Here is a 25,791-nt window from a genome sequence, read left to right as displayed (position 1 = left end):
GGGATTTAAAAATAGTTACGCAAAACAGAGCGTGCCCGCTCCGATCGGCTGTAAAGGGTTAATCAAGCAGATGCGGTGTTTGTGTCTTTGCCAGTTTGGCTGAGATGTTGGTGTTACATTATGTGCTTTTATTCTGTACATATTTGTAAGTAGCTACATTATATTTTTGCTTTTCTGCTTTTCAGAGATTGTTGAAGCAGAGTGAGCTTTTCTCTACATCATGTCCCAGGACAAGAGTAGGTACCCCATAATGGGTGAGACCAACCCACTTCATAATGATGTCTATGGATCCCCTCAGCTAGGGTTCGGTGTGCCCCCCCCAAACTACAGCCAAGCCCCAGGGGGGCCCTACCCACCTGCAGCCGGATATGGGCAGCCCGGATACGGACAGCCTGGCTTTCCCCAGGCAGGCCCAGGCTTCGCTCCCGGTCCCTACCCTCAGATGCCCTATCCACAGGGACCGTACCCTCAGGGGCCATATCAGCAAGGACCTGCACAGCCAGGCTTTCCTGGAGACCCCATGGGTGAGTGGTTACACTAAAGATCATTAGAAAACTAATAGTGTATCTGTGTAAAGAGCTCTTAATGAGCAATAAGAGTCAAAAAGTCCACAGATCTAAATATTCACTCTTCTCGTACTTTGCTAACAAAATGACACATGACAGTCAAAATGTGCTAAAACATCATGTGTTCTTCCCTTTTTAATCCCAAATTATCATGCTCTAATGTTTTCGTAGCACCACCTGTAGGTAGCCCTGGTTATCATGGTGACGGGCCTCCATCTTATTATGACAACGATGAGTTCACCAACTCCGGATTCGAGGACAAGAACATCCGACAAGCCTTCATCAGAAAAGTAGGTTCCTCTGTTTCTACCAGATGAATATAGAACATAACTGACGTGAACACACAATCCAACCAAAACAAGATCCCTAATCAAAGTAATTTAATTCCTCCTTATTTCCAGGTCTTCATGGTTCTCACTGTGCAGCTGCTGATCACTTTCTCCTTCGTTGCTGTCTTCACCTTTGTCGATGAAGCCAAGTTATTTGTGCGTAAGAATACGTGGACGTACTACGTGTCCTACGCAGTCTTCTTCGTGTCTTTGATTGTCCTCAGCTGCTGTGGTGACTTCCGCCGCAAGCACCCCTGGAATTTGGTTGCTCTGGTGAGAACTTTTCCAAACTCCTTCCACTCCTTTAACAGCTTAGACAGTTGTGAAAGGAATGCTATGTATACATTCCATTCTGCAGCTGTATTTTTGGCTAGCTGCAGGCCTTGATTTCTGTAAATGGACTGCTTGCTGCTGAGCTTTTCAAATGTTTTTTTAAGACCCATTAAGTAAGTGCCATCATATAGCTGATACTGCCAAAACTGGACATCTCACATCAAATTAATCTAGATGAATTAAACATCAAAACAGGCCAGATGGAAATCACACAAGGTTGTCCTGTTAAGATTGATTTTATAGTAATAATAAGAGGTGACCTATCTCACACACAAAGCTGAATGTTTCTTTGTAAACAGTTTTATAAGTAATTTGTCTGTTTTCTTTCGTACAGTCCATCCTGACGTTGAGTCTCTCCTACATGGTGGGTATGATCGCTAGCTTCTATGACACAGACAGCGTCATCATGGCTGTGGGCATCACCGCGGTGGTCTGTTTCACCGTCGTCCTCTTCTCGCTACAGGTCAGCACGCGCAGACAGCTGCTTCTGTAAATGTGTTTGAGTGTCCATAAAAGCATCCAGACATCATTCTCTTAAGAGATCATTTGTTTGTTTTTGTTCGCACTGTGGTGTTTTACCCAGTCAATAACAAGCAAATACTCAGACTGTGTATAAAAGCTCCTTCAGAATTACATTTCTTTAACCGTAGAGTGCCGTGTCTCCCATTTTTAAACGTCTTGCTTTTAATTTTCTTCTGTTCTATTTTCTTTTTCTTTCACAGAGCAAGTATGACTTTACTTCCTGTCGGGGCGTGCTGTTCGTGTGTCTGATCGTGCTGTTGCTCTTCTCCATCCTGTGCATCTTCATCCGCCACAAGATCCTGCACATCGTCTATGCCTCACTGGGAGCGCTACTCTTCACTTGCGTAAGTGCCGCACATATATCTCGCCTTCTATGTACAAAAAAAAAAGAAAAACAAATACTTATGAGTTTGAAGGATTGTTACCCATCCAAGTGGTTTATCTGTCAGCTTTTTGCATTTCTTGACAGTGCCCTGCTAAATGGTGAGAAATATTTGGCTTGCAAGGGTTACAAAGTAAACTTTTACAAAACTGAGGTCACTTTTAAATATACATGACAGTATTAACTAAAGCAAAACGATATACCTTACATTATCATGTTCAGTGTGCAAATGGCAGTTTAAGGCAGCATACACTGATGAGGCATAACATAATGACCATAGACAGGCGAAATGAGTAACACCAACTAACTCTTCATCATGGCACCTGTCAATGGAAAATTGTATTTAGTAGTCAGTATAATCTTTTAGTGATATAAGTTTGCTTATGGTAGGATGCTGTTTGTAGTTATTTGTATTAGGAAATGTTTAACCAATCAATTGTGTAGTGACAGGATGTGTGATTTTTAGCAGGCTTGGTTCACCCCCACATCCTGGGAGCATGAGAGGTCGTACCTTGTTTTATTGTTTTATGGTAGGATTAACGTAGCTACATCTGTTCTAGTCTAAGTGCTTTAACTGCTGGACTTCCTCACCGTGCCATCTAGGGTGGGGGAGACTACCCTCTTTGTGACCAAGGATGTACCTTTTGTGCCTTCATGTTATATGACCCTTTGATCAGCAGAACACACACACACACACACACTGAAGTATAAATAAAGACCGGGGCAGTTTCTTAGTGCGAGTCTCTGAGACTGCCCTTGCTAGCAAGAACTCTGTGTGTTTCTCTTCTCTGAGTCTTTACTGAAGAAGTGTTTTAGAATATTTTCCCTCACAGCACCTGTTATTGGGTGGGATATATTAGGGAACAAGGGAATGTTAATCTCTTCAAAGTTGATGCATTAAAAGCAGGAAAAATCAGCAATTGTAAGGATCTGACCAAGTTTGACAAGGAACAAATTGTGATGGCTAGACGGCTGTTTCACAGCATCTCCAAAGCTGCAGCTCTTGTGACGTGTTCCTGGTCCACAGTGGTCACTGTATTAAAAACAGTCCAATGAAGAAACTGTGTTGATCCAGTGACAGGGTCATTGTTGTACATGTGGAACAAAGCTTGGCTCGTGTGGTTCGATCCCACAGACGAGCTACTGTAACTCAAACAGCTGAAAAAGTTGATGCTGGTTCTGACAGAAAGGTGTCAGAATACACAGAGCATCGCAGTTTGTTGCATATAGGGCTGCATAGCCACTGATCAGTCAGGGCGCACATCAGAACGGCCCTGGTCTGATGAATCGTGTTTTCTTTGACCTCGTGTGGATGGCCGGGTGCATGTGCGCTACTTACCTGGCAGGTGGAGGCGATGTGATGCCTTGGGCAATGTTCTGCTGAGAACCCTTGGGTCCTGCCATCGATGTGGATGTTACTTTGATACATAACACCTTCCTCAGCAATGTTGCAGACCATTGACACCCTTTCATGGAAACGGTATTCCCTGATGGTGGGGGCCTCTTTTGGCACAATAATGTACCCTGCCACAAAACAAAAATGGTTTAGCAAAAGTTTGAGGAGAACAACAACGAGTTTGACTTGACTTCCAAATTGCCCAGATCTCAATCCAATCAAGCATGTGTGGGATGTGAGGCCCCACCTCACAGGATCTGTTGCTAACATCTTGGTGCCAGATATCACCACACAAAGGGGTTCAATATAATATTAGGCAGATGGTCACAATGCAATGCCTTATCAGTGTATGGTATACAAAGTGTACTAATTCCATCTTTTGTCTGTGCAGTTTTTGGCTGTTGATACTCAGCTTCTCCTGGGAAACAAGAAGCTGGCCCTGAGTCCAGAGGAATACATTTTTGCCGCACTTAACCTCTACACTGACATCATCAACATTTTCCTCTACATCCTGGCAATCGTGGGACGCTCCCGCGAGTGAGGCAGCACCTAGAGGAGAACAGCTGGGAGATGGGGAACGCCTCCCTTTATTTTGAAATGTTGCTAAAATGCCCCTTCTCGTTGACTTCATTACTTTATTTGATCCCCTTTTGTTTCCTCTCCCATCACACAGAGTTCTATTTTTAAGAGGTAGTAGGTGCTGAGGAGATGATGCAGCTGGTCTTGACAGTCAGCTGAGAGGGGCACTATTTATTTAGTGGAATAAAAATATTGCAATTAATGACAGAGCATAATCATCTGTCCTCACCTTTGACCATTGTGCTTGCTCTAACTGTCCTCTGCTTCTATTAACACAGAAGGCTATGTCTATACCTACACCTCGACTTCTCGTATGGCAGAATTAAACATGCAGGCTCTGCTGCAGAAGTTGAATAGAAAAAGAGCAGGAATGATTATGCCGACACACAGATGAAACCAGCTTTGCCTAAAGAGAAGTTAGTGTTAGGAATGCCATCTTCCTTCGACTGTCTGTTTTCACAAACTTTGTCTCTCCCTTTCAGCCTGCTGGTGTAAAGTAACTCTGCATGGCAAACTGGAAACACAACTAAAGACGTGGTATGGTTATCTACAGCTATAAGAGGAATGCCTCTAGCTTGCTTGTCACAGCTGTAAATAGTTGATGTGTTTTACTGTATATGATGCCAGTATCCCCCCTACCTCTGAAAGATGTGCTGGAGTAATTTATATGGATGTGTCCAGCAACGAGTAAAAGCTGTTTTGAAAATGGTAAATGTTTTGAATGGCATAAGAATGAAGCTTGTTGTTGGATGTGTAACATAAATGAACATAAATTATTGTATTATTACAGAATATCTTTTCAAAATGAGGATTTTTCTTTTTTGTTGTTCTAAAACCTGAAATGTTCTCTTAATTTCCCCGTTTCTTTAATTTACTCCTTTTTGGGGGGGGGGGGTCATTAATGTGAATTAAAAATTACTCTTTGTATGGGTTTCTTTGTCATAACTAATATTATTTTTGGTTTTGCAGTTTTTGTCCATGTTTAAAAACTAATGTAGACAGGTACTGGGCTTTAAAGACATGAAACTTTGAACTTGTGGTAGATACTGGGGTTTCTTTGAATTTTGTGCAAGGTTTAGAGGAAACTTGGAGACTGTAACGTCATCACACAATAGCATTTTGAAACCATTACTTATTGACTGCAGTTTTTTTGTTTTTGTTTTTTTTAAAGTGAAACTCACAGAATAAATCTTAACGCACTGGAAGCCAAAATACATGCAATGACATTGAAGTTGAATGAAACAATATTTTTATTCTCTAACTTGTTTTGATTTTTTTCACCCCTTGCATGACCCTTTCCTCGTCTGCATGTCTGAAAAATGTACACAGTACAGCTGTTCTTGTTTTGGGGACACATTGGTGTATTGAACCCCAATTAGACTATTTTTAAAATTCCTGTGTTTGTATTCAACTAACATGTCTGTATATAGAGCTCCTTAGTGGTATGTATAGGTAAAGTAAGTTTTGGGCTTTGTAGGTCTGTTCGCATTGTATATTTGCATCAAATCAAACTTGAACTAAACCCCCCTACACAGCTGTTTGGCTTTTCATTAAAATGGATACAGTGATTAACAAGTTTGAGCTCTGTGTGTTGATTTTTGTGTTTCAGTTGAGATAAAATGATCACGTAAAGGAAATACAAAATTCTGGGCCTTATTAATAACACTTCTCTGTTTTAAATAAAAAAAACAAAGCACAGCCAGTGCAGTAGGTTGGCTCTGTGGAAGACTGGTTCTGCCACTAAAGGGAGGAAAATATAAACACCAAATTTGATTTGCCTTTTGGAAGTAAAAACATTTTGTTATATTAAAATTTCAGTGTTGGTATCACAAAGTCTTTACAAATTAGAGCTGAGCCTTAGTACTGGAAATGGTGAGAAAATGAAAACATTTTTGAGTAATCAAATTTTACTGAAATGGTCTTTCTGTTTTTTTCTTTCTGTTTTTTCTTTCTTTTTACCCTTTCGTTTAGTCAGTGAATTTATTAAATCCATTTTTCAGTGGTGGAAAGGCGCTTCCATATTGCTCTGGTTAACTTCACTCAAAAAATTGATGAATAAAAACCTTTGTGCTACCCTGACATCCTAGAAACATCACATTTCAGGACATTTTTTTAGTATTTCAGCAAAAATTAAAATAATAAAAATTATTTTAAAAAATAAGTGTATTATGTACATAATAATGATGACATATTATAATCACCCTTTTAATGGTCTTCTTGGTCAGTTTATTTACACAGTTGCATTGGGGGGGTATTGAAAAAATTCCAACAGTCACAATTGAATACATTATTTTAAACATGAATTATGCACTCGGACACGAACATGTCTTGCTCCTGCTTTATGCTAATTAAAAACATTTATAGTGAAACTGTAATTACCAGGTAAAGCACATACCACCCTGTTTTTCAGCTATGATTTATTTATTGTAATCTTAAGTTTTACGCTATAAATAAGCAAAAGGGCTAAATATCATGCAGTGCTGTGCACGCGCCCGTCAGTACTGCGGCTCGTGCTGCCGCCCCACCTATGAGAGCGGAGCAAGGAGGAGAAACTTCGCGCGTCAGTTAAGCTGTCAGTTGCTCTTGTGGTCAGTTAAAGAAAACAAGGTGGTGTCAGGATAGAGATGAGTGATTTCGAAGGTAAAGCGATGTACATTAAGCTGGAGAGAGAAATTTACACTGATCTAAAAAATAACCTGGAAAAAAAAAGCTAAACGACCGTTGGTTTCATATTTGCCAAAGGTTTTAAAGTAAATGTTCAGTATTTTACCCCTTAAGTATAACCTCTTTGTGAAATATTCTACCATCATCTTAATTTAAACATTAAAGGCTCTCATATTAGCCTAAATAAGTCTTTATTTAGGCTAGCTTAAAACTAAGCTAGCGTTTCCACTTGGCTAACTATCGGACAGGTGTTCAAACTAGCCAGAAAACCTTACCTGTTTAAATTTAACCTCAGGTTAAAGATGATTTATAAAAGTAACTATTTATTTATTTAGTACTTATTACCAGATTATAACCAGAGTAAGTAAGAATATTATAGAAAGGTAAAGTTATTACAAGTTTTCATGACTAACGTTTCACTTTATTACGTGACAGGGTTCAGCATCGAGGACATGATTAATGTGAAACCTCTGAGAGGAGGTAAACCAGCTGACGTTTCACTGCACACTGATAAACTTCAAAACCTCGAGCCTGATACGGTTCCGTGCGCTTCAGGTGGACAAATGCACGAGCCAAAGGTTGAACAGCTGATCGGAAAACTCGGGAGGCTTAAACAGGGTAATATATGATTGATCTGTTCTATCAGATGTTTTTTGAATAGCTGCTAAATGTATTACTTAACAGGACGGCAGATATATATATATATGCATGAATATATATGCAGATATATAAGACTGTTCAGACTAAATAGCGACATCTGCCGGTGATCCTTTTCTCCCCGGTTTTTTCAGACGAGTTTTTAGGGAGACGAACAATGTTTCGCCTATAATAGTAATGATGATACTACTACTACTAATAATAATAAATAATAATAATAATGATAAACGACTCTGGGTTTTATCAGAGGCCTTGTGGGCCTGGTTTTGCTGAGTTTGCAGTGAATTTGGCTTAATCAAAGGATTCGTGTAAAGCAAGCGAACTCGTTGTCGTGTCTTTCCGTCTCGTGTTGACCTGCGATAGCGACGCGCATGCGTGTCGTTATACAAAGGCCTGTAGATAACTAATAAATCCGCCGTTGGCGTCATTTTTATCTGTCGAATAGTGAGCTTATTCACTTGATCTGTAGGAGCACTAAGCATGTAACTAAGTAGTATGTGTTTAGTACAAACCAGTCCGTCTGTCAGCTCATAATATGTCTCTGTCCAAATGGGAGGTAGTCACATGTTCCGCTTCCGGCAGCAAGCCCCGTATAATTTTCCTTATATTAGACAAAAATCGCGATAGCATGCGAATTTGTGACATTTTCATGTTTCCTCAAGTGATGAGACACGCGTACAACGTGAAAAACACGTTAACAACTTTTTTTACGGAGGGATAGAAACGTTATTTATGCGCACCAATGAGAGCGCAGTATATAGCGATATGCTAATGAACACGCGCTCCCTTGTTTACTTTAACAGAAATATTATAGAATATAGCTCAATTTCTTTACAAATTTACATAACATCCGTGCTGTTTATAGCGCTATAGGCAGAATGTAAGTGCTAAATATTTACACAGAAATTTAAAACCGTGAGTAAAACATGCATGTGTGTTGTTGATAATGTCTCTGTGAACTATGGTTGGGTATCTTCAGTGAGGTATATCCTTACCTGTTACTCCATTTATGGAGTTGCAGAAAATGATGAATGGAGAGCTATGAGATATGATTAGTATCTCCCTCTTTTGGGGAACAGCAACACCCCTTAAGAGCCATTCTGATTAACTTGTGAAATGTAATTTTAATATTTTGCAGTGTTCATCCTGTCTTTGTATTATTTGTTGGGAAACCTATGTTATGTAATGTTGTTGTGCTGTGTCTAAGGCATTGTTCTCAATTTAAGGTAAAAGAGCCCTGGAAGAAGAAATTGAGAAGACAAAGTCAGTCAGTGACTCACTGGAGAAGGAGCTGGAAAACTGTAAGACACGAAGTTAATGATCTTCACACAGTCTTTACTAAACCAGCAACTGAGATACTGTGCTTGATTCACAGTACAAACTAAAGTCTTCCAACTGGAGGCAATCCACAAGGAAAAGGAAGGTATGCAAGTGCTAGTGGCAAACAGTTGTACACGTATAGTTCATCATTTATAAGTGTACAGGCATTAAATGTGAACCCACTGATGGACATAGTTGCTCGTCTGTTTCTTCAGAGGTGTGCAATAAGCTGCAGTTTCAGTGTGAAGAGTCTGAGCAGGACGCTGCCAGGTGAGCTCCGTGCTGAAAGTTTGAAGAGATTTACTGGATCTGCTCAGTCATAAGGAGCATTCTTTGCTGAACTGGGCTTCATTTGTGTTTTTTGATGTTGAACACTAGATGGCAGTAATCTGTCTTTTTTAGCATCCTGGATACTTTTTTTATTTTATTTTTTATTTTATTTGGGGTTGAATCTTTATATAGTTAGATAATGTTGTACAGCCCGATACTGCTGTCTTAGCTTTTGCTTCTTCTTTCAATTGTGTTTAATTGCCCACAATCTGCCCATTTATTCAATTAAATACCTGAAAAGGATGCACCTTCCCACATTCAGTCAGTGTAAACAGGTAGTCAGATATAATGGTTTTTTATTTATGATTAGAATCTGCTTTTTATTACATTTATTGTTTGAAAATCTTTTATTAGTTTTAATCTTTTTAAGTTTTATTGTATTTTGTGTTTGTATCTGTGTGTGTGTTTCAGACATTTACAACTGAATAAGAAAAGTGAGGAGCTGCTGGAGCAGTATAGATATGAAATCCAGGATGTCAAGCTTAAACACCGGAAACTGCGGTACTGTTTAATAGTGCAAAGACTCGTTTTCTGTGAAAAACCTCTGGCTGTTGTTACACATTTAGAAACTCATGTTTCTGCAGGATGAGATTTGAAAACCTGCTTCATCAACTGATAGACCAGCACAAGAATCTGCACTATGTCTTTGTAAGTGTTTGTGCTAAATTCTTTCCACAACTCTTGTGAGAAGATTCAAATGTGACTTTATTATTATATTATTATTATGACTTTACTCAGACTCCAGAGAGACTCCCAGATGAATTAAAGAGTGTTGAGAATACAAAGAGCCAGCTGTTGGCAGCTGGTAAGCATCTCCGCACACTCTTCTCTCAGCACAAATGTTGTATGTGTGTGAATACACTTTTGTTTTCACTTTCCAGCACTGTCACTGAATTTCTTCTGTGTTTTGACAGAAAAGCTAAAGCTCACTCAGCTGCACAACCTCGATGAGGAGCTGGAAAAGATGAAGAACCAGAAGCAGGCTCAGGAAGCAGCTGCAGAGACTCAGGAGTAAATTTGCTCTGATTTAAAGAATCAGAGGTATATGCTGTGATTACACATCTGTCTTGTCAGCTTCATCAGCCGGAATGGTGCAAACTAAGTGATTATTTATACCCCTGACATCCAGCTGAGATATCTGACCACAGAATTCTGGGTATTTCTGATGTTTTTTCTCATATCATATAATATATTTGCTGTACGGATAAATTCTGGTTGATCTCTTAGTGTTTTTCACATAGAGACATGCTATATACTGTCATCTGTTTGATACTAGGCTATTTATTGTGTTCATATATTTAAAAACTATAAAGCCTGTTTGAATTGTTGTAACATTGTTTTCATCACTCTGAAATCCTAAAAGTAGCACAACCCTTCCCTGCAGTTTACATGCACACCTGCTGTGTACATACATACATACAAATACATACATACATATGCACAGAGACACAGTCGCGTTCAATTTTAAAAGAGATTTAATGGAAGAGTTTGTTGCAGTATTTCAAACAAAATGTAATACTATCTGAGGTTTAAAAAAGAACACATTAAACCTGTGCAACAATGACTTCCCCGAATTAATGCCAATTGCTTTTTCTTTTTACTTCTTTTTTCTATTTTACAGACAAACCACATTCTCACATTTCAATTCAAATAATCCAAAATAAACACAAGGCACGTTCAGAGCGCAGTGAGGGCGATCACAATCTAGTTCATCACTTAAAATATAAACAATCCCCCTTTTTTTTAACATAAACATTTACAGCATAATCCTGTGTAGAAAACAAGTGTCACCCCACCCTCACCCAGAAGTGTCTTTACAGCCATACAACATATACTTTAATCTTTTTTGACGTACTCAGCAAAAACACAGTGAACCGTAAGTGGTTTGATGCCCTGTCGAGATATCAGGCAGCACGGGGCCGGTAAGTCTTTGGTTTAATAGTTTGTGCCGACCAACAAAGGAGTTAGGAATCCTGTGCAGGGCGTAGCTCTCAGGAGTTAAATGAGTTATGTAAGGAAGCGTGGCGCTGCTCCAGTACTGTGTAATATACCTGTTCTTTCTTGTATACCTTCTTGTAGAGGTAATTCTTGGTTTTCCAGAAGGAAAACGGAGGTCAGTTTTTTGTTTTATCATTTACTCTGATTCAGGCCAACTAGAAATTCTTGCATATTTATTTACGCTACATGAGGCGAACACTAACACACATAAACACCACTCCCCTTTCCATGGAAGCGTCTATGTCTCCTAGGAATTGTTATTTATTTATTTTCAACCCTGAGAAGTGGGTATATGACTTATTAGAAAGAAGTCGAGTGTGTTACGTTCACCACAGCCGCTACCATCCATCCAAACTGTAGTCCCCCAACATTTTCACCTTCTGATTCAGTTTTTTCCTCCCACACTTTTCACACTGACTCTACCCTCTGATCTCACTCTTCTCTACCCTTTACTCTTCATCAGCTGTCTTTTTATTCCTATGTTTTGGTTATTTGTCCAGGTTAATACTAATACTACTACTAATAATGACCCCCCACCAGAACCTTGGCAAAACCCTCAATGGGCCACTGGCACATGGTGAATCCACAAAGACACTTTCTCCCATTCAGTTTCAAGCAAGCTCCAGCTACAAAGTGGCCTGCACACAACACTGGTACTACACGTGTGCCGTGTTTTGTGACTGGCACATTATATGTTTTTGATTCTCAGATGCAACACTTCCCTTTTCGTCTTTTAGTCCTGTTCACAAAAGCTCATTTACAGGTAAAGCTGTGCTACCTTTCTTTTTTTTTGAGACACGTACCGGCCCATTAAGCCAGTATCCAAGTAGAGTCTTGTTTCTCTCAGTCACCATATAAGGCAAAAAAAATAGAACAAGGTCTTGGCAAAAAGGCACATTCCAGACTCAATGACTTGAGTTTGTTTTCACCATTTTATAAGTCGTCCTTTCAAGTTTTATTACTTCTTGTGGAAAAATCCAGAAAACGCTGTAGTGTTAAGGCCCAGAGGAACTCTTACAGTGTCGTTGGCACAAACGTGGACAGTGGAGGTTTTTTGATAGTCTTGCATTAAATAAGTTTCCGTGTAAAAGGTCGCTCCTCCATCTTTCGTTATCCCAGGTTATTCCCCATCTGTTAACAGAACAACAGGGATAACAGTGAAATCTCTTTACCTCCTGCCTTTCCTCCTCGCTGGCCTTCAGCAGGACGTACCGTGCTCTTTGCGCCATAATCACGCTTGCATTTGTTCAGCTTAATCTGTTAATTATTTTTTCTGAAAGCAGATTCTCTTTAAAGTAGTATAAAAATCCATAACAGTGATGAACTGTGGTTTTGCCAGTCTCTTACTGTACATATAAGATAATCACATTTAGCCAGTCACTGCTCAGAAGCTAATTTATAACATTCATCTGCTGCTTTTTGAGAACAAACACTATTTTCAAACATTTCAAAATATATCATTTTTAAGCTAAAACCCTGGTTTCCCTCTTGGATTCCTTTCCCTCCCCTCTTGGTGGTTTACACCTAAACATATTTTTGTGTTGTTGTTTTTCCTCATATTGCTTTCCCATCTACGCTGCAAACATCTCCCTTACTGTGATAGACTACCTCAAAACGGCTGTAGACCTTCTTCTCCTTCCTCAGGCTCTCTATCCTCCTCAGCAGTCCCTCCCGCTCCTGGTTGTTGCCCTGCGGTCGCAGAAATCGGTTCCTTTTTAAGGAGCTCTGTTTCTCCGTTCCTTTATCTCCAGCATCTCCATCTTTGTTCCCTCCCGTCTCCTCCCGCTCCTGGCGGTTCTTTTGGCTGTTGGCGGAGATTTGCTCCAGAATGACTTTGGTGTCGTCTCGTAAGTTGCTGCTGTACAGAACAGAGCCGCCTGCGGGCTGGTATCGGGACGTGACAGATGTTCCGGTTGTTGATGTTTTATGATTGGTGGTGGATTGATCAGCGGTCGTAGACGCTGTATCTTTAGACGATGAGCTCTGTTTTTTGCTCGAATTGTCAGTGACCTCTATGACCGTGCTCATGCCCCTATCCTCTCCTGAGGTTTTCTTTTCTTTGTCCTTGGGTCCCAGGAATCCCTTTAGCCTCTGAGTCTGTTTCTTTAGGAAGTCGAGTGTCTTACCCTCACCCTTTCCCTCACCAATGGTATTGATGGACGTGGTAGAGCCCATAACCTTTTGCAGCCCTTCCTTAGAGTCTTCATGTGACAGAGTTGAAGAACTGTAAGAGCGACTCTTTTTCATTTCAGTCTTCTCTGCGTCTGTAGCATCTGTGGTCAAAATTTCCTCCCCACAGGAGATGCGACGAGGATTTATCCCTTTAAGTTTCACCGGCTCCTTCTTGAAGATCTTAGGTGAATGCAGAGGCTTTAGAGACTTGAATAGATCTTTCTTTTGACCTTCTGATGCATTCTCCTCTTTCTGAGACTGCACTATCTCTGAAGGCTTCTGTGAGCTTATAAAAGGCTTGGGAAAGATTAGTGGTGGCCTTGATGAACTGACTGAAGGTCTGCGATTATTGATCTCAGCCAGTTTTGCTGAGACGTCTGGCTTTGTCTGCTCAGGCTCTGCTGTACTGAGTGTGACAGCTGGGGTCTTCAAAGTTGTTGTAATGTTGGGAGGTTTATCAGAAAGATCTTGCCTTTTTTCAGCGGGCTCTAAGGCTTTTAGCGATGGCTCTGTCTCTGTTTTCGAGACTTTTGTCTTGGCAGCTAGGTCTTTGAAGTACTGCAAACGGCTGGCCGGATCATTCATGTTCAGAGATGATGAATCTGTGACTTTAGGTTTTTCAAGCGTAAATGTTGTCTTTACTTTTTCATTAGTTTCTTTAGGTTCCTCTTTAGGTTTAATCTCATCTTTTAACCGTATCTCCTTTTCCTCTAGCTTCTCCTGTTTTTCTTCTTTCTCCTTCTTCTCCTCGGTCTTCCTTCGCCAATCAAAAGGCTCACGAGTTAATGACCTCCTCTTTTCTAGGATCTGGGCCACAATGGATGAAGTGCGCACTGAATCCAACTCCTCATCCTCTTCCGTCGCTGGTTTTAGACCTAAGCTACCACTGTGTATCTCTGCTTTAGAAGATGAGAATATAAGTGAGGAGCGCAGTCGAGAGCTGCGCTGAAGGAGCGGGTTAACACGCGACCGGAATGACTCGTGTTTGGATAGAAGGAGTTCTGGAGCACCTTTCGCCTCCACATCTGTGCCCCCCTCCCTTGCTTTACTCCTCTCTGGCTCTCTTTCCTTCTCCTCCTCCCTCTCTTTTCTGTCCAGTACAAGGCGGGAAGGAAGTAGATCCTTGGACGTTGGTAGGCCAGAGTCTTTATTGCTGCTCTCAGGTAGTTTAGGCTTTCCAAAACGTGGCCTCAGGATATCAGGTCTGGGCTTGGGAGGAACATTTGGTGGCTCTTTTATTCCATAGCGTGGAGCTGAACTTTCAGTTTCAGTTGGTTGCACAGCTTGAGAAGGTTCATCAAAAGCATCAGGACCCATAGGCTGAGCCAGGCCTTCTTCTCCAGTGTCCTCATAAGTATTTAGATAGGAGTGGATTCTCCAGCTTCTCAGGCCTTGCTTTGCACTTGAGTCCTCCTCATGCTCTTGATCAAATTGTTTGTTAAAGTTTTTCTTCTCAGGTGGGTGGGGGTGTGTTGGTGAGCTCTGACAAGCATACGCCTGTCCTATGGTTGGCCTCTTATGGGAGGATCCTCCTCCATACCTCCCAGCTAACGGAGGGGCGTTGTGGCCCTCGGGTCCTCTCAGGTCCTCAGATGAAAAGTAGTCTCTGCCATACTGCCCAGGTGGAGGCTCCTGGTCTGAGCGATAACTTGAGTCTGAATACTGGTCAATGGAGAGGTGCGGAGGACGGCCTCGAAGTCTGTCGAAGTGTCCGTGGCCAGAACCTGGCCCGGGCCCTTCACTGTAAAAATGGCTGCTTTGAATCTGTTCTCTGTAACGAAAGTGCAGCACATATTGTTTATTGTTTAATAACTTAATAATAAACCATACATTTTATGTTTATGGTCCATGTGATAATTCTGCATTATTCTGATCACAGCAGGAGGTTTTAAAGGTTTTCCTACCTGTGGAAGTCTGTCTCGTCCAGATTGTTCATGACTCTTTGCTGCATAAACTGTCTTGAAGACGCGTATGTTTCCTGGGTTCCTTCTGCATAGCTGTGCCTCTTGAAGGCACTGGCGCTCATCTCCATCTGCCTGGACACGATGGACCGCCCCTGTTCCAGGAATGACTGCTGAAGACGAAACTGCTGCTGTGAATACTTTCCAATAGTAATTCCTGTCCCGGGCTCCAGGGTTTGACGAAACGCGTCATTTCTCCGGAAAGGAAGCACGGGGTTACGATCAGTGTCACCATAGGGGAAGGCAGGGGGAATCTCAGGCTGCCTTCGGTAACCTACTGTGTTACGCAAAGACTGGGACCTCTTTAATCCAAACTGGCTGCCTAAATAGTTGCCGGTGCTGCTGGGATCAGAGACAGTAAGCGCTGTATTGTTTGGGTCAATAACCAGAGGCTCTGACTGAGCGTACAGAATGCGAAACTCTTCATCGAAGGTGGCAACAAGCTCCCCAAGGAAGAGGTGGGCGATGCAGCGGTGGATCTTCTCATAGGACCACATGAAACTATAACATAAAGAACAGTAGAGGCAAAGATTATTTAAAGGATAACTGAGTGCTGATGTTATTAATACTATTAAATTAGTCACCTGTAGTTCCCACTGAGTACAGCTCTGCAGTCAGCCAATAGGAAACGATCTTTCACCTGCCCCTTAAATGATTTCCCTGTCCGGGTGTAATAAGGTATTCCCGCCACAGTCCGGACACGTATCATCTATAAAATCAGAATTTCAACTCTGTTACACATGCATATCTGATAATTATAAGCAAATACATAACAAGACCCAGCTGTTAGCGCCTTTTTCTTTTTAATGTTGTTTTCAGATAATATCATAAAATTCAAACTGACCGGAATAAACTCCAGGTTGACTTTGCAGTTGAGGACCATAGAGACAAAGTGATGAGCCTCCAGCTGATCTAGTAAAATATAAACAGGAACGTGTCGTCCTGCTGCGTCCAAGAGGTCACTGAAGATGTCAATATCTGTGAACATGTCCATCACCACAGCGATAACCTGGAGCAGGAGCAAACACACAAAAAAGTTTTTCTTTTTCATCAACAAAAGTCTATTTCAGTTCAGTCAGGACAACTGTAGTCAAAAGGAAGTCTGGTATTTTGATCTGCAGTAATTAATATTTATATTTGGCTATCCTGGGACCTCTTTGCTCTTTCACACCCACATGTGGAAAGCATGGTGGGAAGATCAGCCACAAGAACTCAGCACAGACCAGTGGAAGCAACAGATATGACACTAACGAATTAAAAAAGGCTTATATAAGATTTATGAATAAAATGCAGTAAGAGGGTGTTGTTGAGTGTCCTCTGTGTGCTTGTTGACAGTTAACTCTGAGTTTTGGCAGGATACAGACATGTATTTCATAAACACATGGGCAAGAAATGGAAGACAGTTACACACACGACCCACCACACCAACAGGTTTGACTGCTCACTGGATTTGGCATTCTCGCTTCCATTAATCAGGTATTTTATTTAGCTAAAGGCCAGCCAGTTACAAATGTTTCTGAAAGGGCGTGGTGGCAGACTTGGCAGAGAGCATAAAAAGTGAGATGAACTCAGCAGCGAGATAACATAACCGTCGCTCACACCATGTCCCTGGCAGCTCTCTATCTCGCTTCTTCTCGCTATCTTCTAAGGTAATAACACTCTGATGTAATAAGACTTGTACTGCAGTATTACCTATAAATAAATAAAAGCTCCTCGTGTTTTATCTGTGAAACTGGATATGTGCCATGTTCTGAGTCGGCACCTTAAATATATGAATTTATAAACACTGAATTTTTTGGTTGATTTTTCTTTCTATTGTAAGGTGAAACAAAACCACTCCTGCATGTTTTAACACATTCTTATCCTCTCCTGCTTACTTGGCGTGCGTTCTTGATGAGTCTCCTCGCCTGCTCCTTTATGCTCGGCATGTCAGGATCAGAGGGGTTGACTAGAGTTGTGACCTCTGTGGGATCAACGAAACTGTGCTGCGGCCAGCCCAGATCCAGCCCCGGGGCAGCCAGGTCCGACTGAACTGGCCAGTAGGTGTCCGAAGACCCATCGTCCTCGACGCCTCCCTCGTGGTACGTCAGCTCCGGGACGCTGGTGGGCTGGCTAGGCCCCTGAATTGTCGACTTGATGTGTTCAATTTCTGGCTGTGCCAGAAAACCGGCCATATCTGCATTCTGGAGGAATTCATAGTAGCCCTGGTGTGCGAAGAGACAGAAAAGTTTAGGAGATCGTAAAAGCTGTGTGTATGTGTTTTCATGCATTAGAGCAACGCTTACCTGAGTGTCGTTTTCTATCAGAGCATCAATGGCTAGACGATACTCCTCACGGTAGTGCGGAGGAAGGTAATTTGGGTCGAGAGGGTTATCGCCTATCGATGAACTCTGAGACCGGTGCGGCATGGTTGGAGGGGGTCAGGTCAAAGTTTAAGGCTCAGGAGTAAGAAAAGGTGAGGAAGGTGGAATTTAAACCTGCAAGGAAAAGGAAAATATAAAATGAGGTCCCACAATAATTAATAATTAACGTCATCACAGCTGGTTTTGTACTCTATTTGCACATACTGTAAATATCACACCACTCCCCCATCCATGAGACGCAATACTTATGATTCAACAAAATATCCCCTTGGGTGTTGAGAGGAAAAGACCTTTGTGTCTGGACACACAAACAGACGTTACCTTTAACCACGCACACAAAGCAACTATTGTCGCTGAGTCAACGGCGGCTTAGCAGCAAGTAACAGTTTAACAGGCAAATTTGTCTCAATGTTAACAACTGTAACAGATATTTATTGCTTGCCTACACAATTAGAATACTTTTATGAAACTAACAATACTTTTTGACATTGTGTGGGATTGCAGGTAGTAATGAGTAATACTGAAGAAAGCATGCATAAAAGAATGGTGCTATGAGAGAGCAACTCCTTCAACTTAAACGTAGAACAGGTAAAAGTATCATATTTCTCAAGTATGATTAATTGAATTAAATGAAAAGACTTCACTCTAATAATACCAGCGATTAATCAACCTTCAGTGCGGCTTATTGAAAGACTGTATATAAAGGTGAGAACAAAGTGGAACAGCTGGATACAGAAAAAGCAAAGGGAGGAGACGAGATTAAAGAGAGCAAGAGGAGAGGTGGGAGAGGCGTGAGGAGTTGTAGAGACAGGTTCTTTCATATCACAGTAAACTTGCCACGCTGGTGCGTCATAATTCATGTTGCTGCTTAGACCTTATCCTGAAAAATCTGCCGGTCATGGCAACCAAACTTATTTAGATGGGCATGACTTAAAGAAGTCACAGGTCCGCTGTTACATAACACTGTGTGAATATACGCCTGTTTCAACGAGAACGAGATAGTGACATTTATGATTCACATGCCAAACTTTAAGAGGTGACTTTGGCGTGACTAAGACGCAGGTTTGATTGTTCATCTATCAGCAAGGGTAACACACCTACACAAACACACAAACAATCTCATGAAGCTTTCAAAAATGTGAAAATGACGTGATGGTGATCTCGAGCTCTGTCTAAAAAAAAAAAACAAGATAAAACAAAGGTTTAGCCTCAGTGTTATTTCTCTGTGTGGCCTTCTAGTTTCATACGCGGATGAATACAGTCATCAGATAAAACACGGTTAGGAAAAGCAGCTGGTGAGAGGCTAAAAACAGCTAAACCACATCGGCTAAAGAAGCACCGAAAACCAACATAAATGTTCACATAATTTGAGCTGTAAAATGTAATATATAGCACTTTTCTAATCTCATCAAGCAAACCATCCTTTCTTACGGCACGTTTTCTGCCTGACATCCTGCACACAAGCAGTTTAGAATCACATAGACGTGTTTGAACTGTTGGAGGAAGCTGTAGTTCCTGGAGGAAACCTACCAAAAGCACAGGGAAAACATAAACTACACACAGAAAGGTCCCCACGGGACTGAAACCAGGAAACTTCTTGCAGTGAGTCAACAATGCTAACTGGAGCCCAACCAGTACTGATATTTGTCAGTTAAACTCTTTAACACATGACAGCTTACTAAGAAAAGCCGTTGAACCCTTAAAGCTCTTTGAAGTCTGAGCGGAGTGGTTTCTGTCATATTTCAGGCCTGCTTATAAAACAAATAACTGGATTTGCATTAGTTAGTCATGGTGGCCGCTACCGAACTATAGGTCATCAAACCATCCTTATTAATATATACCAAGATGTCAAAACTCACCATTAAGGGTGTGTGTGTGCAATTTAAAAATAATCTTGTTTCATTGTCATAGTCGTTTATGCTCCGTCCAACTCTGCTTGGATCAGCTGGTTGCTTGTGGAGCTCCAAACACGAGCTCCCAACAGGGAAGTAACAGAATGGACCAACTACGCAACATCAACACTCACACTGTGGTTGATGGTCTCTCCCATCTCTTCTTTACTTTTCACTTGTCAGCTGTTGTAATTAATGATACTTGTATGTTGGTAAATAGCTAATAATGAGACAGCCACTCGACCACAGTGTCGTCCAGCAAACAAACAAACCCATTAACTTTTCATCTATTACTGCTGATTGTAAATGATGTCCAAATAAAACAGTGGAGTGTTTAGTTGGCCACTTTTGTACATCCATGTACCTGCTTTCGAAAGGTAAAGTAGATACTTTACTAAAAACCTAATTTGGCTTTTGAGGGGTTTTTTTGGCATTAGATAAAGAAACAATGAAAATCCCAGGCTTGATTCCAACCCACAGCACACTTGCATATCATGAACCATCACTGAGCCAACCAGAGCACCCACTGAGCGATGTTTGATGTGGTCCTGACAGCTGCATGCTGGAGGGTTTGCATTCTGGTGGAGAAAAGAGTGAACAACCACCACGCTGCTTAAGTATTTACAGTAAGCTGGCAATGTTAGGAAACATACGTGGCTTATTTTCTTATGTAGCATGTGGTCGAAAGAAGAAGTGGATACACCTACAGTCTGAGCAAATTAGGGCGTGTGTGTAACCCGGGGTCTGACAGGTAGGGTGGGTAAGTATTTAGTGAGGCTGTGCCTGCTTTACAAGTGTGTGTTTGACATGTTCTCTGCAAACTTCCAAGCACACTTGAGAGATTAATGATGGTGATAGCTAAGGGCTGAAAGTCCTAACCCACAATCAGTGGGACAACCCGGTTTACTCAGCGACCTGGTGAGTCATCGAGTAGCCTGGTTGGCGTGGCCTGGGGATAACTTGCAACAGACTGCCGAGATGGTGATTCATCTGCTGACAAAATGGCTGACATCCTGTTTCCCTATTCATGTGGAGCCATTGAAATTAGGGCTTTGTGGCAAGCCGTTGGCTTTCCATGCTCCACGGTGGTCAGGGAGGAATGCCGGGGCACACATGCTTGTTGCATGGAATTATTTTGCCCCCTGAATTCCAAGTCATTTGATTTGCCTAGTTTTGCTCTTTGTATCTAAGTCATTTGCAGCACCACGGTGCCCATTGTGTACATAGGTGTACTGCACTGAAGCTGCAAATGAAGTGCATAACCGATGACAGACGCAAAATAAGAGAAAAACTCACATGTAGCAACACAACAGTCCAAAAGTCAGAGTTAATTCCCTCGTGAATGGAAAGTTGTATTATAGAGTGCAAGCTGAACAAACCCAATCTGTAGGAACAAGCAATAAGTTCACTGTCACGTTTGAGAAAGAAATGTAGCAAAAATAACTAACAAGAAGTATTTTTGGTAGTGTTACTGTTTTTGTAATCAAGTGATTATCAAAAGCGTTGACAGCAGCTTGAAGGAAGGCAGCCTGGGGAGGAAATGACCTAATTGGTTAATTCAGAAGCATGGTGGCATTTAAAAGAGCCAAGGCGGGTAGAGGGGGATGGGGGTTTCCTTTGCATCCTCGTCATCACTGTGTCACCGTAGAGTGGGGCAACAGATGAATAACACAATGTCAGAAGCATGACAGACTTTCCCCGCCTCACCTGGCCTACTGGTAGGATATTCAAACAAATACTGCTGCTTTGTTTGCTGTTATAGCAACTGCAGCGAGCATCAAACTGCAGAAAGTGTCTCATGATGATCAGGATCCCTGTCTTTACTACCTTTGTTGTGAAGCTTTCAGAGGCCCACAGGAGGACGAGGCTGCCCTAAATGTACCATATAAACAAAGGCCGGTTTGAAACACTAAACCCTGGCAGACAGGACATGAAGGCAGCAGCAAGACTTCGGCGTCTCTGAGCCGATAAACCAAATATTCAGACGTGCACAGCGTCTGCTCACGAAGCGTACAAACGGCCCATTCTCAGCATTCCTGCGCAAATGCTGAAAAGAAGGAGAGAAACTGGAAGGTGAAGAGCAGAGGGAGTGTAAATTACATCTGTCCTGACATGTGAATCATGAGATGCGTTAGAAGCGAGCCCGAGGACACAAACTATCAAGAAAAAAAACACAAACTACATCCTCGCCGCCTCTTTCTGTTTTCTCTCGTTCGCATCCGAACACACCTCACTAAACAAACACTCCAATTGATCCGGCATACCATTGGCCGGTTCGTGCTGTGTGATAATTCGGTGTGTGAACCCAGGTTGAGAAAACAATACTTAAAAACAGGTTTGGAGAGATGAGCCAGTAATCTCCAGATGCTCCCGTCAGAACCTTTCAGTGACATTTTTTTTGTCAGATGAACCTACAGAGATGTAGATATGTGCACACACACACACACGGCGCTGGTTGTCTCCCTGTATATCATCACACCTCAGCGTGGCTGTTGAACGCTGCACAAAAGACAGCTTAAATGAATTCATACAGTATGTGAGAACACACGGCGGCTTGCATCCTCCCCTTTGTGTTGTGTGTGTAGCTGGGGTTTTAATGCAGCAGTACTGCTAGAAAAACTGGTCCACTGAGATCCCCGCCATCTTTCCAACCGCCTTAAAGGCCTGCAGTCATCCTGTATGGAAAACCCAGCAGCGATGGCATCAAAATATTTCCACTTCATACACACTAAACCTCACGCATACATAACAACACCTCTGTAACCAGACCCCCGTTTTCTATACCACACACAGCAGTGCAAACAAATTAATGAATGGCACACAGCCTTGGCCTTAAGGCCAGTGTGTGACAAGATTAAAGCTATAATGGGAAGCACACATGCACATGCACAGACCCAGCGCAGGGGGAAAATGGCACTAACATTCCCACTACTCTTCAAATTATAACCACATGTCGTGCTATTTCTGAACGGTGACTCACTTTGAACGAAGCGAGGGAAAAAGCATGCGATGGTGAAGTTTAAAATCAATACACACTCAAGTCAAAACAAAAGTGCCAAATAATAAAGACACAGTAAAAAACCCTTAAACCAAAGCCTTAGGTAGGGAGTAGGTGTGAAAGAGAGATGCACTCTGAATGTTTGGACTAAATAGTTTGAACATAAAGTGAGTTGTTCTTGCATCACATTTAATTTTGCTTCTTTTTTTTAGGTTAAAACCTTTATTCTCCCTGAAGTGTTTCTTTCTTTCTTCGACAAACAAGTTTTTACGGTTACAGGCTAATGCCTTTGTGTTACTGGAAGGATTTCAAGTTGGTTTTAATGACAGTGACTGGCAGTGCGTGCATGCTGTTGTGCAACCAGTGCATTAGGCACACTTGTAAAAGTGTCCCTGCCCTCTCAAGCATTATTTATTAGCTGTAGTTCCTACAGAGCCACGCAGACAAAGCACTAAACAGGTTGTAAGCGTGCTTTTTTTCTGGTCTTTTATGAAAGTCTTCACAGGGCTGGAAAAAGAGCAGCAGTTTGTCTCTTCCAGCCTCCCAGCACTGAGCCCTCTGTGTACGCGGGCTGTAATAACATCGCTGTTGCACTGCAGCTACCTGGATGACTTAATTCTGTGTAAACCTCCAGCGGCTTATGAGGAAATGAGGAAAGTAGGCTGCATTTCACTTTTTATTAATCCGCAGAGTCCACATTTCACGCTTATGGACAGGGGAGAAGATAAATAGGACGCTTTTTGAAGACAGGGGATAATAAGTTAGAGGTTAATATAAAACTGGACAGATCACAACAGAGCAGGACGAGACAATGGCTCTTTTGTCCCTCAGCTTGCCCTCGTTTTAACTTCGTACCTCCTCACTTTGCTGCTGAACTCGCCTCCTCTCCTTTTCTCTGTGCACCGACGGCTTTATCTCCTCCCGGTGAAACCGTTGATGCGAGTCTCCTTCCCGTCCTCGGATCGGACAAAAAAACTCCACCCAAACCTCCCCCCCGTCTCCAGCTGCGTGCACCCTCCACCGCCGATCGGCAAACAGAGCGGACTCTGCGCGGACTCCAGGCCCGGGTTCAGTGTCGTCCCGGCGGTGTGTGACCCTGCAGCAGCCGCTGTCACAATAAACGGAGACGGAAGCGTCGGGGCGACTCCTGCGAGGCAGGGCTTTCCCACCGGTGAGACTCCTCCCAGACCAGTTGATCGCTGGGAGTGGAAGACTATTGGAGGTTCTCTCCCCCGGGCACGTTTCAAAAGTAGCTTTTATGTCATGGCTTCAAAAGATTCAAGCAAAAGAGGAAGTTTCTCCAAACTCGCAAACTTTTTCCGTGCCCGTGCAGGAGTTTGGCCCAACTGGCGGTCCGTACAATGAATGCTTTATTCATCCTTGCACTTGACTCTTTGACATGTTTGTCCGATGTTTGCTCCTTTTTGCTTGCTCTCGTGTTGTTTGCACTGCGAAATGTTTTGTCAGTAAAACAACCAATTTGAAACTCTCCATCAATAAAATGCATCATATCAGGGATTTTAGTGCTACATTATAAACACAAGCAAGACTTTATTTAATTTAAACTACAGCCTTAAACTCACTAACCTTTAAAAAAGAAATTATGTCCCTGAATGTAGTTATCTATGCTTTTTGCACATACACCAAAGAAGTGCAAAGAATCAGTGTTAATATTTTACCTCAAATCTGTAATTAGTAGTATTTTAATCAATGTTTCAGTTGTCTAGTCTTTAAATTTTACAGAGGAGAGATATACTTCATACTGCAGGTTGTTGCTGTTTAAATGGTAATAAAACCAGTGAACCTGTAATTGCAACGTGTACTACATCAGAGGACTATGACAGAGATGAGATCACCACCTGTTTAATCTTCTTTCCATCATATCTTAAAGACCTGATAGTGCCATATCACCACTGTGAAGGACTCCGCTCTAACTCGGTGGCTTACTTGTGGTATTTAAAAGTAGAATGGGAGGCAGAGCCTTCAGCTTTCAGGCCCCTTGTCTGTGGAACCAGCTCCCAGTTTGGATTCAAGAGACAGACACCCTCTCTGCTTTTAAGATTAGACCTAAAACTTGACTTTTGATAAAGTTTATAGTTAGGGCTACATCAGGTGACCTTGAATCCTCTCTTACTTATGCTGCAATAGGCCTAGGCTGGTGGGGGATTCCCATAATGCACTGAGTCTCCTTCACTCACCTCTTTTCACTCTGGCTCTCTTCCACAATGTGTCTTTGTCCTGTCTCCCTCCCCTCACTCCCAAATGGTGCGACAGATGGCTGCCCCTCCCCAAGCTTCGTTCTGCTGGAGTCATAATGTAAAAGAGCAGACTCAACAAGCAGTGGCTTTTGATTAAGTAAACTTTATTGCAAAGAAACTGAGCAGATGAAGGACTGTAGCTGGGAAAGAAGAACGGCTTCAATGCAAATGGGATCACTGAGCTCTGTCAGGGGAGAGAATGAGAGTTAATTGGCTGTCCAGGAGGTGAATAAAGCAGGATGATATGTAAATAGAACCAGATCAACTCATTTCTTGAGACTGTGAAGTGGGCAGACATCCTGAGAGTGGGTCACAGACATTTGGAGGTGCGAACGTGAACCACAACAACTTGAGTTGTTACCAGATTGCAGGTAAGTTGATTCTTGAGCCAGATGACACAAACGGAGGGAACCTAACACTGACAGACACCAGCCTCAGGCAGAGAGACCAGAACTAGACCCGCAACTTCACCTGAGAAAATGTCAGAGAGAAAGGAAGAAGAAAGAGAAACAAAACAAAAATTCAAAACCACCCAGGTCTGCTTAGTCAACAGCTGGAGGTTTCTTTCCTGTTAAAAGGAAGTTTTTCCCTCCCACTGCTGCCAAGTGCTTGGCATTTGGGGTCATTTGACATTTGGGGTTTCCTCTGTATTATTGTAGGGTTATTACCTAACAACATAGTGTCTTTGGGTGATTGTTTTTCTGATCTGCTGCTCCCTTTACGGATTGCTTTAGGGATCATCTGCCTCCATCTCACCCTATCTCTGACATCTTCTTCTGTAACACCACACCTCTGCATGTGCTTCTTCACTTCCTGTTTTCCTGCTGCCTGGCAGCTACATATTTAACATCCTTTGTCCAGTGCATCAAAGATCTCTCCTCTGCACATGTCCAGACAATCTCAGCCTGCCCTGTCTTTAGCTCCAAACTCCTGAACCTGAGCTGTCGCTATTCTAATCACTCCAATGAAAATTCCAACATCTTCACCTCTGCCTATTGTATTTTTGTCAGTGCCACAATCTCCAAACCAAACATCATAGCAGATCAACCTTGCCTTTCACTGGTGCTGCTA

General features: G+C 42.1%; 3 protein-coding genes across 4 annotated transcripts in view; 2 read left to right on the top strand and 1 right to left on the bottom strand.

Moving 5' to 3' along the window:
- Positions 1-5,682, top strand: part of grinaa (glutamate receptor, ionotropic, N-methyl D-aspartate-associated protein 1a (glutamate binding)) — a 15,039-nt gene extending 9,357 nt beyond the window's left edge. The window contains exons 2-7 of the mRNA XM_005728405.1: positions 186-524; positions 738-856; positions 968-1,168; positions 1,563-1,691; positions 1,951-2,094; positions 3,920-5,682. Coding sequence (XP_005728462.1) covers positions 221-524; positions 738-856; positions 968-1,168; positions 1,563-1,691; positions 1,951-2,094; positions 3,920-4,069 — 1,047 coding nt within the window. The 5' untranslated portion in view covers positions 186-220 and the 3' untranslated portion in view covers positions 4,070-5,682. The remainder of the gene's footprint in view (positions 1-185; positions 525-737; positions 857-967; positions 1,169-1,562; positions 1,692-1,950; positions 2,095-3,919) is intronic.
- Positions 5,683-6,576: 894 nt separating this feature from the next.
- On the top strand, positions 6,577-10,410 carry si:ch211-199g17.9 (synaptonemal complex central element protein 1). Its single transcript, XM_005728404.2, has 9 exons — positions 6,577-6,747; positions 7,207-7,389; positions 8,655-8,729; positions 8,804-8,851; positions 8,964-9,018; positions 9,490-9,579; positions 9,663-9,726; positions 9,817-9,883; positions 9,993-10,410. Exons 1-9 carry the CDS (start codon positions 6,732-6,734, stop codon positions 10,091-10,093), a joined length of 699 nt encoding a protein of 232 aa, XP_005728461.1. The 5' UTR covers positions 6,577-6,731; the 3' UTR covers positions 10,094-10,410.
- A 125-nt stretch (positions 10,411-10,535) lies between these two features.
- On the bottom strand, positions 10,536-23,825 carry fam83hb (family with sequence similarity 83 member Hb). Of its 2 annotated transcripts, XM_005728403.2 has the most exons (8): positions 23,318-23,825; positions 17,495-17,686; positions 17,087-17,413; positions 16,054-16,218; positions 15,794-15,918; positions 15,153-15,710; positions 12,685-15,019; positions 10,536-12,207 (listed from the first exon to the last, which is right to left on the bottom strand). In XM_005728403.2, the coding sequence occupies exons 2-8, from the start codon at positions 17,615-17,617 to the stop codon at positions 12,187-12,189; spliced, it is 3,654 nt and encodes a 1,217-aa protein (XP_005728460.1). In that variant the 5' UTR covers positions 17,618-17,686; positions 23,318-23,825; the 3' UTR covers positions 10,536-12,186. The 2 variants fall into 2 exon arrangements, with proteins under 2 accessions (XP_005728460.1, XP_005728459.1); XM_005728402.2 differs by having other exon boundaries at positions 10,536-15,019.
- Between the last annotated feature and the right edge of the window lie 1,966 nt (positions 23,826-25,791).

This window comes from Pundamilia nyererei, unplaced genomic scaffold (assembly GCF_000239375.1).
Source record: "Pundamilia nyererei isolate P.nyererei 1_Seehausen unplaced genomic scaffold, PunNye1.0 scaffold00028, whole genome shotgun sequence".
Classification (NCBI taxonomy): Eukaryota; Metazoa; Chordata; class Actinopteri; order Cichliformes; family Cichlidae; genus Pundamilia; species Pundamilia nyererei.
Note: the sequence above shows the minus strand (reverse complement) of the source record. Positions and strands in the feature narration are given on the sequence as shown.

What these genes read in the sequence shown, in the direction of transcription:
- si:ch211-199g17.9 (XM_005728404.2), top strand. An exon ending in CTTAAACACCGGAAACTGCG is followed by an intron (nt 9,580 to 9,662) that starts GTACTGTTTAAT and finishes ATGTTTCTGCAG; the next exon opens with GATGAGATTTGAAAACCTGC. An exon ending in AGAATCTGCACTATGTCTTT is followed by an intron (nt 9,727 to 9,816) that starts GTAAGTGTTTGT and finishes GACTTTACTCAG; the next exon opens with ACTCCAGAGAGACTCCCAGA.
- fam83hb (XM_005728402.2), bottom strand. Translation starts at nt 17,617, where the DNA reads ATGCCGCACCGGTCTCAGAGTTCATCGATAGGCGATAACCCTCTCGAC. An exon ending in TCATCAAGAACGCACGCCAA is followed by an intron (nt 16,219 to 17,086) that starts GTAAGCAGGAGA and finishes CTCCTGCTCCAG; the next exon opens with GTTATCGCTGTGGTGATGGA. An exon ending in GTACTCAGTGGGAACTACAG is followed by an intron (nt 15,711 to 15,793) that starts GTGACTAATTTA and finishes TTTATGTTATAG; the next exon opens with TTTCATGTGGTCCTATGAGA.